The following is an 18,299-nucleotide window of genomic DNA, read 5'->3' as shown; positions in this document are numbered from 1 at the left end:
GGTCACGGGCGGTCCACGCGGCGGGGCCCGGGGAGGACGAAGTGTTCGTGCCGCTAGGCCGTCGGCCCCGCAGGAGACTCCCACACCTAGCGATACCTCGGTCGCTGGCCCGGGACGCGCCCTCCGCGCCCCCACCCCCTTCCAGGCCCCGGCCCGTCCGCCTCCCGCTTGGGGCGGCAATTTGTCTCCTTTTGAACCCCCCGCCCCCGACGGGTTTCCCCCTTTGATTCGCGGCCCTGAGGCTCCCCCCCGCTTTGAAATGCAAACCCGCCCGGGCTGGGGCCGCGGGCGCCCGGAGCTATAAAAGGCCTGGGTGGGGCGGGCGCGGCGGCCGGGCCCGCGAGTTCAGGTGAGCAGTCTGCTCGTCGGGGCGGCCCGCAGCGGCGGCTCCAGGGCCCAGCATGCGCGCGGGCCCCCGCGGCCACCATGTACGTGGGCTATGTGCTGGACAAGGATTCTCCGGTCTACCCCGGCTCCGCCAGGCCCGCGAGCCTCGGCCTGGGCCCGCAAGCCTACGGTCCCCCGCCTGCGCCCCCGGGGCCCCCGCAGTACCCTGACTTCACTGGCTACTCTCACGTGGAGCCTGCCCCCGCACCCTCTGCGGCCTGGAGCGCGCCCTTCTCTGCGCCCAAGGACGACTGGGCCGCCGCCTATGGCCCAGGCCCCGCGGCCCCTGCCGCCAGCCCAGCCCCGCTGGCATTCGGGCCCCCTCCGGACTTTAGCCCGGTGCCCGCGCCCCCTGGGCCTGGCCCCAGCCTCCTGGCGCAGCCCCTCGGCGGCCCGGGCGCACCGTGCTCGCCCGGAGCGCAAAGGCGGACGCCCTACGAGTGGATGCGGCGCAGCGTGGCGGCTGGAGGCGGCGGTGGCAGCGGTAAGGACCCTCCCTCGCCCTGCGCCTCCGGACGGTTCCCCTGGGCACCGGCAGGTGCTAGGGCGAGGCCAGCCGCCCCCTGTCTGACCCCTGCCCCGGCTCCCCCAGCGGGTTCCCCGCTCGGGCCTCCCTGACCACTCTGGTCCTGGAGTGCTGTTCTCTCAGCCTCCCCCTTCTGAATCCCAGACTGCCGGGCCTTGGTAAGCACAGCCTGTCTTTCCGTATAGACCCGGGAACGGAGACCCCGAGACGTGAAGAAACGCGCCCGTGGTCGCCGGGCCGGGCCGGAGCTAGAACGCAGCTCCCAGACTTATCCCAGGGCTCTTTAGCAACACTAGCCCGGGGCGTCATCCGGGGCTTCCAGCCGAATCCCAGCCCCAGGAGGAAGCTGCAAACGGACCCCAGAAGGGGCGAGGCACTGCTTGTGTGCGCACAGGCGGGCCACTTTCCTTTCCAGGCCTCGGCCCCCGGCTCGGTACAGTGAAGAGACTGGTGGCTCCTATCCTTTGGGCTAAAAAAGAGCCCTCTGTGGTTACACTGGTGTGGGGGGTCCTACCTTACCATCCCAGGGCCCTCCCTGAACTCTTGACCCTGGGGGAGGGGCAGGCAGGAGCAGTTGGGAAGGTGGCTACTGTTTGGCTCCTGAGACTGTGAACCTCCTGCCCCCAGGCAGGCCTCTCTGATCCACCCTCTTCAAAGGCAGAGGAGGGGGCAGGACAAAGGGCCAGCTTTAATGAGGGGCGGCCTGACCTCCTTTATAGGTCCCCCCTTTGTCATGTAACAGACTGGGTCTTAGCTCGGTAGTGACTCCTGTTGGCCGGAAAGTGAACACGATACCCCATTGTCCCGACTGTGTCCGGCCTGTCCTGACAAAGGCCACCTGGCTTTAGGGGCGGGAAGTCGGCCTGCCCACCCTTTGATGTCCGTCCCCTCCCCCACTTCCCCCAGCTGGGAGGGAGCCTGGGACTTCCCCCACCTCCTCTCTCTCTTCACCCCCATGTCCCCACACACACTCCTCAGTCCTGGGGCAGATGCTGGGGAGGTCTGGCTATAATCGTAGCCCCTTCTTGGGAGTCCCAGGGACACGGAAGCTCCTATCTACCTCCAGAAGCCTCTCATTTGTGTGACCTTGGCTAAATAAGAATAGCTAACGCTTATGGACCACTTACTAATGGACCAGGCCCTGCTGTTAATTCTCACAACATTGTCATAGGTACTATTAACATACCCATTTTTAATGTGAAAAATCTATGGCCTAGAGAGGTTAAATCCTTGCACGAGGCCATAAGACCAGTAAATGGGGAGGGAGGTGCTGGGACTTGAACCCTGGCAGATTGACCATCAAACCTGTGTTCTTATCCTCTCAACGATAGCTACTCTTAAATTAGTCATCTTTTCTGGGTCTCAGTTTTACCATCTGTGACATGATAGGGAAGGGTCTTGTACCTTTGTTTAAGTTATAAAAGGACCCTTTTGAAAAATCTGGTGGAAAATACAAATCTTCTCCCTAGAAAAAAAGTGTTGTCTAATTCTGCAGACAATTTGAGGGGTTCTAGAAGCTCCCGAAAGACTTCTCCGTTAACGCTGGTTGAGAACCCTGCATGAGATTAAATGAGAGAAGGTGTCTGTGGCCACTGACTCCCCGGTTTTGTGTCTGTTCGCTGGAAGGGAAGCCTGCTTTTCCTGCCCCTCTATTCCAGTTGTTGTGACTGCTATCAGGCAACTTTGGAGATGGGGGCGTCCCAGTTGGAGGAGGAGTTCCTCAGGAGCAAGGACCTGGAGAGAGTGTGCCAGTGGGGGTCAGAGGACTGGTGGGAGGCGTGGGGGAGCTTTCAGGCTGTGTGATGTCGGGCAAATCACATTTTCTATCTGGGTACAAGAGCTGCGTGCGAACTCGGCTCAGCCTCTGGTCTCAAAAGTCATTTGGAAAGTGTTGTCCCCAGGCAGATGGGGGCCTAGCAGTAAGTCTGCCCAGAGGCAAAAACCACCTTCCCCCTTTATTCCCACAAAGTAGAATTAGAGAGCCCAGGGAAGTATGCAGGTTCCCAAGGAAAGTGGCTGCCCCAGAAGCCAGGTTTGGCCCATTCTGCTGAGGACGTAGGGTCGTCAGCTTTCTAGAAGCTAGAAGCAGCTGCCTGTCTGCCCAGGGGCATCTGACTCCGACTGGGTGCTCCTGAGATGGGGCAGAATTGGCAGAATCAGGATGGAGTTACAGACCCTCCCTGAGAGAGAGGCCAGGTTGTGCCCCCTCTTTGGCCTCAGTTTCTCCTTCTGGGCAATGAAGATCCAGGGTCTGTAGGATGGTGTCTGTGTTATGCTGTTGTCTAGGATGGCAAAAGGAAGGTCAATACATGCCAACACCCAACCCGCGCCCCCTCCCCCACAGCAAATGTTGCTGGCCACCTGGTCTTGTGGTACCAGGTCTTCTTACCAGCCGCCGTTCCCTCTTCCTGGAAACTCCTGTGCCCTAACTCTTTGCAGGCCTAGCTCCTTCTCACCCTTCAGGTCTTAGCTTAATGGTCATCTCCTCAGAGAGGTCCTCCATGATTTCCCAAGGAAGGCTCTCCCTATACACATCGATAACCTTCACCATGTTTCCTTCAGAGCACCACCACCCCTGATTTCAATTTACTCACTTATCTGTGTGTTTGTGTGTTCTCTATTTCCCCACCGACCAAAGGAACACCCATGAGGTCCAGAGCCACATCCATTTGACCCATCACTACCTTCCAGGCACCATCATAGTGCATGACATTTAGTAGGGGCTCAATACATTTTGTTGAATGAATGAACAGGACAAGTGTGAGCAACAGTAAGACAACCAAGAGAAGAGGGAAGAGATGAGATCTTGGCTTTGACAGGTTTCTGCGGCCCCAGCCCTAGGGATGGGACCCATGGCCGTTGAGCTGAGCAAGCTCATGCCAGGGGTGGAAGCCTGGTTGCTCCTGTCTCCCTCCTGGGACGGTACTCCATCCTCAGCTGAGGAGTTGGTGTACCTGAGGCTGGGACTGGGACTGTTTTTTTGTTTTTTAAGATTTGATTGATTGATTGATTGATTGATTGATTGATTGATTTGACAGAGAGAGAGCACAAGCAGGGGGAGTGGCAGGCAAAGGGTGAGGGAGAAGCAGGCTCCCCATGGAGCAGGGTGCCAGATGCAGGACTTGATCCCAGGACCCTGGGATCATGACCTGAGCCGAAGGCAGACGCTTAACCGACTGAGCCACCCAGGCGCCCCTCCGACCCGGGTTTTATCCTAAGGAGGGACAGTGAGAACCGGAAAGATGAGAGAGACTGTTGGGATCCTTTCCATCATCAAAATATTAACAGTTCTGAGTGGTTACTATCACTTGGCTGAGGCCAGGATAGGAAAGGACTACAGGGGGTTCTATTTTGTGATCTTCCCTATTTGCATCTACAAATAACAGCATTTTCATTAAGAGGGTCAGACGTCATCCTGTCAAAAGCTCAGCATCCGTTCATCATGAATAAACAGTACTTCCCAGGTCAGTGGCCTGTGGGGAGGCTGAGGTCCCATACAACAAGGGAGATGTTTGCTGAGATGATGAGTCTGTTGCAGCAGGGTTCAGGTCTTGGTCCAGCCCCTTCAGCTTTCAGATGGAGAAACTGAGGCCCAGGGAAGGATGAGCCCCCTTCCCCCTCATTCCAGACCGTATCCCTTGGCCCATTGCCACAGCCCCCAGCCTGGCCTCTCACCTTCAGCCTCTCTCTGATGCCCCAGCTGTCATCACAACCATTACCAGATTTCCCTTTTCAAGGCGCATCTCCTGCTCAAGAGCATTCCATGGCTCCCCACTGCTATGGAATTCGCATTGTGTTACATGCCATTTCATTGCTGTCAAATCCAGCCCCATGTCTGTGGCATTCAGAGCCATCTTGAGAACTGGCTCCAACCACTACTGAAGCCACTCTCTCCCTAGTTTGTCCAGATAAAACAGTGCTTCCTGGGGATGGCTAAGGGCTGGGCTTGGGAGCCTCAGGCCTGGGACTGCATTTCTGTTAGAAGCTGCACAGCCTCGGGCAAGTTAACTTGGATCATTTCTCTGAGCCTCAGTTCCTTCCAGTATAACGTTAAGGATAATAATAGGATTGCACCTTGAAGCGACAGTGCCCATCAAGCCCAGCCCCTGTGCTTGGTACACAGTAGGTACGAAGTGCATCAGTGCCTATGACCGTCTCTGCCAGTCCTTAGCAGGTGCTCGGAAACACATGTCTCACATTCCCTGCTTCTCCAGTCTGGGTCCCTCAACCGAAATTACCCTTCCTGTCCTGCTACATCTTCACCAACTCAAATGCTGTCCCTTTCCCAAGGCGACCTCCTCTAGAAAGCCCTCCTTGGTTCCCTCTCCTCCAAGCACTATATATTAGGCCCTGGTTTTAACAACACTCACCACTATCTTGTTTATCGCTTCCATCTACCTCAAGGACTCGTTGTGGTCAGCCCCATCCTTCTCACCAGGACTTGCGCCAAGTAGGAGCTCATGATAAAGCTGGTAACTGTGGTATTGGTTGAGTCCTTACCGCATGCCAGGCGATGTGCCAAGAACGTCACATGGCTTTTCTCACTCAAGCTTCAAAACAACGCTAAGAGGTGTGAGGATCTATTATTAGCCTCATTTTACAAATAACGTCAATGAGGCTCAGAGAGGGTAAGGTGCCTGCCCAAGCTCACACAGCTAGGATGCGACAGCATGGGGATCAAACCGAGACTCTACAGCCTAAGGAGCATCTGTCAAATAAAGCAACACACGCAGCAGCCCCAGACCCCTCCCCATGTGCGTCCCAGCCCAGGTGGGGAAAGGAGGCCGGTAGGTTGTCGGGGGGGAGGGAAGAGCCAGGAGAAGCTGATGGGGGAAGGGGGCACAGCAGGGGCCAGGCTGTTTAAAACTGGTTCTCTAGGCAGAAGCTGCGTTTGACACCTCGTCTCTCAGATGTAGCTGGGAAGGGGAATGACCCAGTTAGAAGGTGGCAGAAGGCTTTTTTTGGTTGGGTGTTTTTTTTCCCCCCGCTTTGGCAGATATTGCGGCTGAGAGCTTAGGGAATCATTGTGAAGGTCCAAAACAGCTTTGTTAGCAGCAGGGTCTGGCTTGTCAGTAGGAAGTTATCTTAATGGGCTGGCCCTCTAGTTTCTGTCCTGGAGCTCCTGGGGTTTGGAAACAACGTTTGCATCTGGAGTCAACATGAGTTAACCTGTTGAACCCTCCCCACACCACGCTAACCCCCAAGCTTGTAGGGGTGCATAGGTTCCTCTGCATCAACACAGAGAGTGAGCAGATGCTAGTGAAAGCCAGGATTGACGCTCCAAGCTCAACACCTTCCGGTGACTTCCCATTGCTCTTAAAATCCAATTCAAACCCCTCACCCCGGGGCTCAGAGCTCTGCTGGTCTCTCCAGGCTGACCACATGCCTCTCTTATTCATTCATTCAGGCAGGCTGAGGATTCTGGGCAGGACAAGGCAGACAGGGTCCTCTGCTGCTCTCGGCCGTAGGGCCTTTGCACATGCCGTTCTCTCTTCCTGGAACATCCCTCTCGTTGGTGACACAGAAACCTCCTCAGCCTTCAGGTTTCAACTTAGATGTTGCCTCCTCCAGGAGACCTCCTCCAAGCTAATTAGAGTAGGCCCCCCCAACCCCGCCCCTGCCACTTAATCTAGTTCTCAGCTCTAGGCTTACTTTCCTTCATACTAATCCTGGTTTGTAATTATTTTCTTAGTTTGTTTTTACTGTGCGCCCCCCCCCCCCCATGAAAGAGGGGAATGAACTATTTAACAAGTCCTGAGCACCGACCACAGTGATAAGGGTATGAACCTGATCTACTGAGTACTCAGCACATGCTCAGCATTTTCTCAAACACAGGTATTTCCGACCCCAGAACTGCACACCTCTGCATTAGATTAGTGGCTTTGACTAAGGCTCTGGGAGGATGCCCTTTGGAGGTTGAGCTGACCAGCTGATGAATTGGCTGTGGGAGCCAGAAGTGCCACCTAGGCTTTTGGCCTGAGTATCCGGAGGGTGGTGGCCATTTACTGAGATGAAGGCCCCGCCAGGAAGCAGTAGGTTTGTGTTATGTGTTCCACAAGGATTCATCAAGTACTCACTGTGTGTCAGGCACCATTGTGGGACTGGGTGAGCTAGATGGCATCACGAAGCAGACCAGGAGCAAGGCACTGAGGGGAGGAGATTTGCAAAGGTCACCCAGTGAGCTAGGAGAGGGCTAGAGTCCAAAGCCCCTCCCTGCACCCCACCCAGAATGTGAGACCTCGGGACCTGGGCCGAGGAAACTTGACTTCCAGACGGGAGGACGATGACCGGGTAGGGCAAGGCTGGAATGCGCCCTAGGAAACAGCTCAGAGAGGCCTCAAGCTGTTCAGGCCGGGGAGAGACTTGAAGGGACACAGTTGCTGTTTGCTAGTCTTAGAAGGGCTGTTCTGGGCCAAGGGTGCTCCTTATTTTATTTATTTATTTATTTATTTATTTTTGTGCCCCTATGGAAAAATACAAGTGGGTGGTAGATGCGAGACCAGGCTGCTTTGCAGAGTACAAGCAGTCTGGTTAGGATGCTATGCAGCTGTGGGCATCTGGCCCAGGGCAGGAGTTTGGTCTAGCAGGGTTGTCCAGTAGAACTTTCTGTGATGGTGGAAATGCTCTATATCTGTTCTGTCCGGTATGCAGCATGTGTCTCTCGAGCACTTGAAAGATGGCTGGCATGACTCAAGAGCTGAATTCTCAATTCTATTCAGTTAATTTAAATTTAAGTAACCACATGTGACTAGTAGTTGTCATATGGGAGGACGCAGGACTAGAGTTCCTAGAATGGTAATCTGTTCTCAATGGGCTCCTTATTCTGCACCGAGGAGCCTCTCTGGCCTCTTCTGTCTCTCTGGTCATCTTCATCTTCATCATTGACTAGCTTTTATTAATAATTGCCTTGTCCAGTAGGTTCCCACACCTCATCTCTACAACTACAGTGTATCGAGGAGGAGTTCATGTCCTCAGTTGAGAGGTGAATGCACTGGGACCCAAAGAGGTGCGGTGACTTGCCTGGGTTCACACCACTGGCCTGTGGCCAAGCTGGGGTAGGACAGACAGGTCTACCTGCCCCTTCAGTTTCTGTCCTCTTTGCTGCCTCCCACAGCCAAGCCAGACCGTGGGCCCAAATGGAGAAGACGGGGCAGGGGACAAGGCCCAGGTGGCCCCGGAGGAAAGGGCGCAGTGGGAAGGAGAAGCTTGCCTAAGGCTGCAAGACCTCCAGCTCCACGCTAGCCTCACCCCTGCTCCAGGGCTTGAATGAGGAGCCGTGATGGATCCGCCTGGGACTGGCAACTCAGCGGGAACAAGGACCCAGTCAGGGCCCAGTAGACAGCCTCCTGGTCCAGGAAGGGACCTCCATTCAGCATCTAACTGGCCAGGTCAGGGCGGCCCCACAAAGCAGAGGTCCCACCCCCTGCCGGTGGGATGGGGAATCCAGCCCAAACTGAACATGGCCAGTCCAGCTGGTTGCCAGGCCAGATCTCCCCACTCCCAGGCCAGGGTGTTCCTTGCCCTGCGGCTTCCTATCAGGCGGCATTCCTCCCTCTCCCAAGGGACTCCTCTAACATCTGCTTCTGCAAATAGCTCAGCTCTCCCTGACATCTCCTTAGCTCTTTGCCCTTTACAAACTGCTTTTACGTCTGAAGCCCAAGAAGTTAGTCGCTTGTCAAGTCCTTCAGCTAAGGATTGGTCAGACCTGGGTCCAAGGCCTGAGAGGAGGGCTCAGAGCTGCACAGAACTTCAGAATCTCCAGGCCCACAGGGCTGCCCCTCTTCTGATGCACAGGAGAAACTGAGGCCCAGAGAGGAGAAGGGACTTCTTCAAGACCACACAGATGGCACAGAACTGGGACCAAGACCTAGTGACTTCAGCTAGCAGCTCAGAAACCCCAAGGGCTGTTAAAGAAGGCAGCAGAGCAGGATGCGGTGGATCGGGGGTGGGGTATTTTTAACAAGCTTACACGCGTGCCTGTGTGCATACTGCGCGTATGTTTGTGTGTTGGGGGTGATCGTGATGCACAGTCAGGATGGGGCCAGACCACACAGAGAGGGGGCATGGAGGGTTGAGGCGGGATGGGTGTTCCAGGCCTGGGGGCCCAGAGCTGGCACGGTCACCCCCCCAGGGCCACAGACCCAGCAGGAAGAGGGCAGAGGAAGTGCTGCCGCAGAGGCCACGCAATTTTCTTGGAGCGCCTACCCCACCCTGGGGGGCAGAGGCTGAACCCTGTCCTCGCCTGGCCCAGGCTGGATGGGGCGGCCCCACCGCAGGCCACTGCCGTAGTTCCCGCCCCTTATCCTCCAGCTGGGCAGGCCTGGTATCTAGGCTCTCAGACAGGGAAATCAGAATTAGAATTCTTTCGGCAAAAATAACAAACACAACCAGAGAATCAACAAACATTGGGAGCTTCGTGTTTCCAAGTTGGAAGGGACCCTATAAATAAACAGTCTCATCCAACACATCACCCATCGCCCAGATCCATTTCCCAGCCTTTCTGCCCCATGGCTGCCCCGCCATGTTGGAGATGAGTAAGACCTACCCATCCGTGTGCACCTACTAAGTGCCAGGGGCTGTGCTAGGTGTCTTCCATTTTTCTAAAGCGATCCCCTGTGCACCTGGTGGTTGGGAGTAATTACGGGAGACCTCACATTGTGTGATAGGTTCTAGTGCTGTTTCTGAGGCTGGACAGACCTGAGTTGAAATCCCACCTGCCAGATGTGTGGACCTCTCTAAGCCTCACTCTGCTCATCTGAAAATGGGGATAACAGTTGCACAGCTTCATAGGTTGTTGAGAGATGTATACAAGATGTATACATAGGTTGTTGAGAGATGTATACAAGAGATGCCACATGGACAGGTTGGCCGTTATTAGAATAATAGTGATCCCCATTTTATAGATACAGAGAATGAAGCTCAGAAAGATGAGGTGACCAGTCCTAGATCACCCAGCCAGTGAGAAGCTGTCCTGCCCAATCCCAGAGGTCTGTTTGCCCAAACAACCACATGTCAGAGTCCGCTGATAGCTATTCAAGTAGCAAATCCCCGAGTCTCATTTTAGCCCCACTGAATCTGAATTCTGGTCTAGAATCTGTGCTTTTGAAAAGCTTCCCAGGGCCTCCACTGTGCATGCTTTAGGAGATGGGGAATGGGCTATCTTCACAGCAGCCTACTGCATATGGATGGGCCATTACTTGCATCCCAAAGCCAGAGCAAAGAGAAAGCCTGTCCTTTGGGTGAGTTATCCAAGGGTCTTCCCTGCTGTGCTCACCACTGAAGAGCCGGAGGGGGCTCCCCTCCCACCCCCCTACCGCCTTGCACTGGCATCTGGCCCAGAGGGTTATTCATTAGGTGGCTGGGAGCGGCCGGCCCCCATCAGACACCTGTTGCAGGAGCCTGGACTTCCCTCTCAGCCCCAGCATCCCAGGGGCCTGTAAATCATTCATCCTGGGGCCCTCTCCCTGCCTGCTGCTCTCATGCACCTCCTTGTCCCCTCCCTCCTAGGCTCCCTTGGTGGCACAGGTACTCACAGGAGGGGGAAGGGAGGGTGGCTTGGGGCAGTTGACAGTTCTGGCTCAGAGCTGAGAGTAGAGCCCAGGGCTCCTGACTGTCATTAAAAATACAAATTCAGGGGCACCTGGGTGGCTCAGTCAGTTAAACATTCAACTCTTGATTTCGGCTCAGGTCATGATCTCAGGGTCGTAAGATCGAGCCCTACTCCGGGTTCCGTGCTGATCTTGGAGCCTATTCTCTCTCTGTCTTAAAATAATAATAATCAGGGGTGCCTGGGTGGCTCAGTCAGTTAAGCGTCTGCCTTTGCCTAGGGTCATGATCCCAGGGTCCTGGGATCTAGCCCTGCATCGGGCTCCTTGCTCAGCAGAGAGCCTGCTTCTCCCTCTGCCTCTGCCTGAAGCTACCCCGGCTTGTGCTCTCTCTCTCTCTGTGTGTCAAATAAATAAATAAAATCTTTTTAAAAAATAATGAAAAATACAAATTCACATTGCATATGGTAAAAAAAGAGAGAGAGAGAGAAAGAGAAAGGGAAGGAAGGGAGGGAGGGAGGGAGGGAGGGAGGGTTATCCCAAAGACTCTCACTTAGCTGTGGCCCCACGGCTTCCAGTTCCTTCTCCAGAGGTTTGTTAGTAATTTGTATTTTCTTTCAGAAAGAACTCTACGTACACACACATGTATGAGTGTGTGTGTGTCCCACTGTTATACAAAAACAGTAACATACAATTCACAACATTCTATGTCTTGCTTTTTTTTTGTAACTCAATATATCTTAGAAATTGCTGCATATTAGTACATGGGGAGCTTTATAATTCCTTTTTAATGACTGCATAATGTTGCTCTCCATGGATGTACCATCTCTTATTTAACAAGTATCCTACTTTTTTTTTTAAGATTTTATTTAATTTTTTTGAGAGAGAGAGAGAGAGAGCAAGTGAGAGAGAGCCCGAACTGGGGGAGGGGCAGAAGGAGAGGGAGAAGCAGACTCCCCACGGAGCAGGGAGCCTGATGCGGGGCTCGATCCAGAACCCTGGGATCATGACCTGAGCCGAAGGCAGACGCTTAACCGACTGAGCCACCCAGGCGCCCCTAACAAGTACCCTACTTGTGGACGTACGTTGCTTCTAGTCTTGTGTCTTTTCAAACAGCTATGGCTTTGGGCATTTTTCTGTGAGATCAATTCCGGGAAGTGGGATTAATGGGTCAGAGGGTACATGTATATTAAATGAGGCTAGATGTTACCAAGTTGGGCTCCGAGGAGGATGTTGCAGTTATTTCTCCCTGGACAGCATATGGGATTTCTTGGTTTCTGGACCACAGTGTGATACCAAATGTTTTGTTCTTTGGCAGAGCTTTTTCGTAGCAATAAAATGGTGCGATTTGAGAGCTCCACCAGTGGCCAGTGGTTCCTGAGCCCCCCAGCCCATCTCCTGGGCCCAGAGAGAAGGTGACAGGCCCTGTGGGCTGGGTCTTCCCTGGCAGCTTCACTAGAACAGAGAAAAATAATTATGCAGCTAGAGCCCTGTCCCCTGTCTAATTCCGTGCTCCTCAAATCTGGGAGGAGTCAGGCTACAGTTTGGATCACCTGAGCCCAGGGTTGATAACACTACCAGGCGGGATGGCCCTTAACAAGGATGGGCACCTTCCTGAGCCCCCATTTCCCCCATCTATGGAAATGGGTGTGCTGGCTCCCTACTTGCTCATCAGAAAAGATGGGAGTGAGTGCTGGGTGCCTGAGGAAAAGGCATAATAAGCTTCATAAGCGCTGCTTGTAATGTCTCAGGCTCTTTGGGTGGGAAAGGAGACTTATCCCGCCACTTCGGGCTGTGAGTATTCTGGGCATTTTCAAGGGCCCACCCAGCCTGTGGACCATCTAGCCCCAGCCCAGAGCTCTGGGGACTGCCCTTACCATGATCCGGCCCCGCCCTTCCCAGAAGTACAAGTAGACAGGTGGTCTACTGTTTGAGCTTCTGTTGCCAAGGTTTAGGAGGCTTCTTGGGGGGCTCTCTGGACCCCAAGCCTGATGGGGTGAGGAGTTGTGCCAAGAGTAGGGAGTGGGAACTCTCCATCAGGTGACACGGCTTTGGGCAAGTCCACGCTTGCCCAGGGCTTCAGTGACCCTGACTGTGTGGGGGAGGTCGGACTGGAAGGTTTTACAAGGCCTCTCTTACTTGGACCTCCAGCATCTGTATTACCTGCCCGAACCTCAGTCTCTTCATCTATAAAATGGGAGGAGACTAAATTGAACCCTTCCGGCTTTAGCCCAGTGAAGATTCAGAGCTCTCCTGGGCTCCGGGAGTGGCGCATTAGGCAGAACTGTTTTTGAGTCGGCGTTGAATTTTCTAGGCCAAGGAAGGGCCCATCTGGAGCCAAGGCCTCAGCAGCCACTCCCTTGTCCCTTTCCTGGGCCAGGCCTGGCCGAGGGCCGAGGCTGTCCCGTGCTCCATCGGGTGGTGGGCTGAGGTCAGTGGCTATGGAAGCGTCCAGTGCAGTTCTGCTGCTCTGGCAGGAAACCCAAGGAAAAAAGCCCAGAAACATCTGTTGTCTCCCATTTTCTGCAAAACCATTTGGCTCTTGGGGAGCCCAGTGGCTGTCCTGCCAAGCTGCGTGGGCTTGGTAGTGGGGCGGGAGCTGGAAGAGGGGTGGGTGGTTAGCACAGGGGTGTCAAGGGACAGGCAAAGCCACAGCCGTGACCCTGGGAGGTAAAGGCCAGTCTGTGTGGGGGCAACTGGGTGAGGTGGAACAGGGTCCACGGTTATTCCGAGACTCGCCATGGCCTGGTGGACATGGGTAGATCTGAAAGTGCTTGCGTGTGCCTCCTATTTATAGCCGAGTATTCAGCTTCTTGCGAAGGAAACTGGTGTTTAGTCAGGCCCCCGCACCAGCCCAGGCCAAGCACGACTCTTAATATTCTCTCCAGACAGACCTCTGATCCCAGTCCCAAAGAGAGTCCTGACTTTAACCCCAGTCAGTCCTCAAATCCCGCTCCCGGCCCCAGGCCGAGCCCCGTAGAGAAGCCAAGCCACAGCCTTCTCTCTCCTGGGTTATTGCAAGCCTATCTGTGCTTCCCCTTTCTTGCCAGTCTGTCCTCCAGGCAGCAGCCAGAAGCAGATTAAAACCAGTATCAGTCCTCGTGTCTCCTGGGCTCAGAAGCCTGCCATGGCTCCCATCACAGACAGAGTAAAACCCAGAGTCCTTTCTGTGGCTGGTAAGGCCCTGGACAACCTGCACCTCTGTCCTTGCTCACTGCACTCTGGCTACACCAGCTTCCTCACTGTTCCCCACACATCAGATGTCAGGCATGCTCCCACCACAGGACCTTTGCACTTGCTGTTCCCTGCATCCTGAGCCCTCTTCCCCAGATATCTGCATGACCCTTTCCCTCACCTCCTTTAGATCTTTGCTTAAATTCCCCTTCTTGGTAAGACCTTCATGGACTACTCTATTTAAAATCGCATACTCTCTCCTCCCCAAATTCCCAGTCCTCTCTTCCTGTCTTCTTCTTCTTAAGAATACTTATCAAGTACTTAGCATTAACATATCAAATTATTTTGATCTCTGATTATTTTGATTAGGTTCCACTAGAACCTGATTTCATTGAGAGTAGGGACTTTTTTAAGTTTTGCTCGTTGGTGTACCCCAGTGTTTGGCCCATGGCAGCTCAGTAAATATTTGTCGCCTGAGCCTGCATCACTGCTCTGTGCCCAGGGAAGAGGCGGTGGTGTGGATGGCTCTGGGCAGACTGCTGCAACCCCAGCTTAGGGCTTGGTGTCCAGGGCTAGGGTCTTCAGAGGTACCTGACAGGTCCTCGGGGCCTCAGGGCCGCGAGCAGTGCTTTTTGTTGGGCCAGCAGCCGCCAGGCATTTGACAGGAAGTGAAGAGAACCCACCCCAGGACGGAGCAGCAAGCTTCCGCCTCTGCCTGTGGTGGCTCATCCCCACTCTCCTGCGCTGGAGAGAGGAGCCGCTGACTTGTCACTGGTCTTAGTCTGCCCTGGGCTGCGAGGTGTCCCTCTCTGTCTCTGGTGTGACCACCTGTGGTCTCAGGATCCTGAATCAGAACCACCTGGAGAGCTTGTTAAAAATGCAGATTTTAAGGGGGCCTGGCTGGCTCAGTCAGTGGAGCATGCGACTCTTGATCTCAGGATCATGAGTTCTAGCCCCATGTTGGGCGTAGAGATTACTTAAAAAATAAATAAATAAAATCTAAAAAAAATAAAATAAGATGCCGAGTCTAGCCCTGAGGCTTTCCGGTTCATAGGGTCAGGGATGCCCTGGAAACTGTGTTTTTCACGCGCTCCCCAAGTGTCTGTTGCACAGCCACATCTGGAAACTGCTGGGTGAAAATTGGTGGAGTTGGCGGATCAGAGGAGGGCTCTGGGTCAGGGGAGCTGGGCTGAAACCCCAACTCCGCCAGCAGCTTGCTGTGGAGCCCTGAGCAAATTGCTTCTCCTCTCTGAGTCTCGTGTCTCCCCAAATGGGCATGAGAGCAGTGCTTGCCTCTCAGGTTGGGGGTCTCCAAGTCTGACCCCAGGGGAATGATGGTTCTCCCCCAGGACTGAGTGTGCGTCCCTCCCAACCTCAGGGTCCTCCTTTCGGGGGGCCCTGGATTGCTTCCTCCCTGGGGCCCTGCTTCAGCTTTTGCAGGTCCCCCCCCCACCCCATTCACTTCCCCTCCTGGGCCCTCTGCTTCTCAGGGAAGACCCGGACCAAGGACAAGTACCGCGTGGTCTACACCGACCACCAGCGCCTGGAGCTGGAAAAGGAGTTCCACTATAGCCGTTACATCACCATCCGGCGGAAGTCAGAGCTCGCTGCCAATCTGGGGCTCACCGAGCGGCAGGTGTGTGGGTCCCCCCACCTTCCCCGCAGGAGCAGTACTGGCAATCTGGCCTCCAGGGTGTCAGGCAGATTATAGACTCGGTCGGGGAGGAGAACAGAGAGGTTGGGTTTCCTGACCATGGTCACACAGCACTCAGCAGAAACTGAGCTGCTGCCAAATCCTCCCACCTGCAACAAAACCCAGTATCCCTGACGCCCAGTAGGGCGGAAGGGGGATCTGATTCGCTATAGGCTATAGCAGCTAGGATGATTGCTGTTTAAATCCTAAGGAGGGAGCAGTTACAGGGAGCACAGGGAAGTCTTCCTGGAGGAGGGGGTCTTACAAAATGGGGACCGAGAAGGTTACAGAGATACTGTCTTTAGGGTTGGGGAGCAGGTCCTAGAGGGGGAGGATGTGTTCAGCGGCCATGAATAGTCTGGGTGGTGGTGCAGGAGGGAGGCCACAAACCCCCCATGGGGAAATAAGAGCCCAGCTGTCCTTCCTGTCTTCCTCGTGCTCTGCCATTCGGTCTCCCCACCAGCTAGCCCATCTCTGCTCTCCCGTACCACAGGTGAAGATCTGGTTCCAGAACCGGCGGGCCAAGGAGCGCAAAGTGAACAAGAAGAAGCAGCAGCCCCCACCACCCCCACCAGCAGCCCACGAAGTCACCCCCACCGCAGCTGGGCCGCCCCTGGGGGGCCTGTGTCCCAGCTCTGCCAGCCTCTTGGGAGCCTCCTCCCCAATGCCGGTTAAGGAGGAGTATCTGCCGTAGCCCCCTGCCCAGCCTTGTGGGCTGGGTGCCTGGGGACTCAGGTGCTGGGCATGTGGCTCCCGTTAAGGCCTAGGAGGCCTGGTCTGAGTCCCAGCCCTGCCACTGACCTTGGGTAACCTTGGACAAGTTGCCCACCCAGCCCTGCATCCCCTTGACCCATCTACCTATGCCTGGAGCCTGTGGGATAAGGACCTTTCCAGCTCCTGTGTTCTAGGCCTCAGGGGGGCGGTCTCGATCCCTAGAGGGCTAGGTGAGGGGCTGTGATAAGTTCCCAGGCCCCACCTCCCCCTCCATGGATGGGTTCAAGGGTGGGAGGCCACTGGAGGGATTGGAATGACTCAGGAGAAAGGAGCTAGAGCCGAGTGAAGACGGAATGCTTGCAGCCCATGACCCGAGGGGAAGGGATGAGGTCAGCTCCCACCTGCCTCTTCCTGCAGCCTCACCTCCAGCTGTCCCCGTCACAAATTACCCTGACCCCTCTCTAGGCCGGATGCAAAGCACAAAGCCCACAAGACTGGGACAGAGCAAGAGGCTCTGATGACCGTCCCCTCTGGGTTGCAGAGCCGTATGCCCCCACTAGCATTCTCAGTGGGCCCTCCAGATGGGGACAGGCAAAGGGGGCTGGGGTGTGGGGGGGTCCACCTGCCTAGTTTCTACACCCCTAGGCTATCCCTTAGGGCCCAGGCCCCAGGGAGTCCCCAGGGAACTTTCTCCGGACCAAGCAGAACTCACAGCTGGACAAGTGTTGCACATAGAGTGGAATCTCTTGGATGCATCTTCAAGAATAAATTTTTTTTCTCTTTTCAAAAAAAAAAAAGTATAAAAATCATTATACCCAGCATTAAAGGAAAGTGCTAAAGAAGTATATACCATCCACACCCTTCCCTAACAATTGCATAGTCCCCTCCAGTCTCTGTAGGTCTCTAACAAGGTCACCTTTAAAATGTGTTTGAAAGATCAAAACAGGACATTGTTAGAGTAAGTCTATGAGACTGCGTAAAACTGTAAATCCATTTTGTAAGCAGATTCATCAGACTCAATATATCGGTTTTTTGAATTTTTCAAGCACTTTCATCTCACATTTTTTACTCAGCAGCTGATATTCACTGGGCACCCCCGTGTGCCAGGCATGGCCGAGCCCAGGGAATGCACAGTCCTTGGCCCACAAAAGTTCCCAGTCGGAGCTCTGCTCTGGGCATCAAAGGAACAGAGCATCCGGGGAGCCCAGAGTGGGCTCCCAGCTTATGGCAGAAAGTCTGGAAGGCTTCCTGGAGGAGGTGATGTTTGGATTGAGGCCTAAAGATCTAGTAGGTGCTGTCAGGCCAACAAAGGAGGAATGGTAAAAAAGAATATGAACAATAGGAACTTGAAGTATGATGTTTTAAAACTCCTGAGAAAAGCTACTGTTCTCAGTTCCCTTCCAGAGGTGGGCAGGAGTCTGCCCCCTGGGGCCTTTGCTCTCTCGAAGGCTCTGGTGCCAGCTGCCCGCCCCTCTGTTTACTGTTCTGGGATGTGGCCCAGCCATAAAAAAGTGTGTGTAGCCTGCCTGTCTGCCCTTTGCTCCCGGGACACATGACAACAAAGCACAAGGTGGCTCCAGCCCCACACTAGCCCTTGAAGAGCAGTAGGCACTTCCCTCTCTCCTCCTGCTGGTGGCCTGGGAGGCCCCGCAGCTTCCCCGCAGATGGTGGGCATCTACGGCATGGGAGAAAGGTGGTGCCAGGGAAAGGACTATGGTTCCAAGAGCAGAGGAAGAGGGTTGGTGGGAGGGTGGTTGGCAGAGTGGATATGGTTTTCTGATCTTCACAAATACTTGCTGTGTGACCCCGGCTTAACTGCTTCTCCTCTCTGGGCCTCATTTCCCCATCTGTAAAACTGAGGAGTTCATTTACCAAAAAGAAATGTGACTCAGGTCCAGTAAGTTTGGGAATTCCTGCAGACTCAACCCTTCTGGGGGAGTCCCAGTGGTACATTAACACATCAAAGGCTCTGACAAGTCCCACAGCAAAGAAACCCCTTGAATTTTCTTTAATCCAGCATTCTCCATGCTTTGCCACCCAGGAGCCCCCTACTAGCACCTGCCAGCACCCCAGTGAACACCACACACTCCGGAGTATGGGGATGCTGTGGGCTGGGGGGACTCAATGTTCGGCCCCAGGCTCCAGTGTCAGACGGCCTGGCCTCCAGTTTACTGCCTCCCAGCTCTGAGACTTCAGGCAAGTCACTTAGCTTCTTTGAGCCTCGGCCTCCTCATTTGTCAAATGGAAATAAAATCCTTGA

General features: G+C 54.6%; 1 protein-coding gene across 1 annotated transcript; it reads left to right on the top strand.

The window, feature by feature from the left end:
• The first annotated feature begins 426 nt into the window (after window positions 1-426).
• On the top strand, window positions 427-16,504 carry CDX1 (caudal type homeobox 1). Its single transcript, XM_045887782.2, has 3 exons — window positions 427-871; window positions 15,123-15,268; window positions 15,819-16,504. The coding sequence occupies exons 1-3, from the start codon at window positions 427-429 to the stop codon at window positions 16,017-16,019; spliced, it is 792 nt and encodes a 263-aa protein (XP_045743738.1). The 3' UTR covers window positions 16,020-16,504.
• The last annotated feature ends 1,795 nt before the right edge of the window (window positions 16,505-18,299 follow it).

Source organism: Mirounga angustirostris, unplaced genomic scaffold (assembly GCF_029215605.1).
Source record: "Mirounga angustirostris isolate CCGP_5_RB_7025 unplaced genomic scaffold, mMirAng1.0.hap1 SCAF_7, whole genome shotgun sequence".
Classification (NCBI taxonomy): Eukaryota; Metazoa; Chordata; class Mammalia; order Carnivora; family Phocidae; genus Mirounga; species Mirounga angustirostris.
This window is presented reverse-complemented; position numbering and strand designations above follow the sequence as displayed.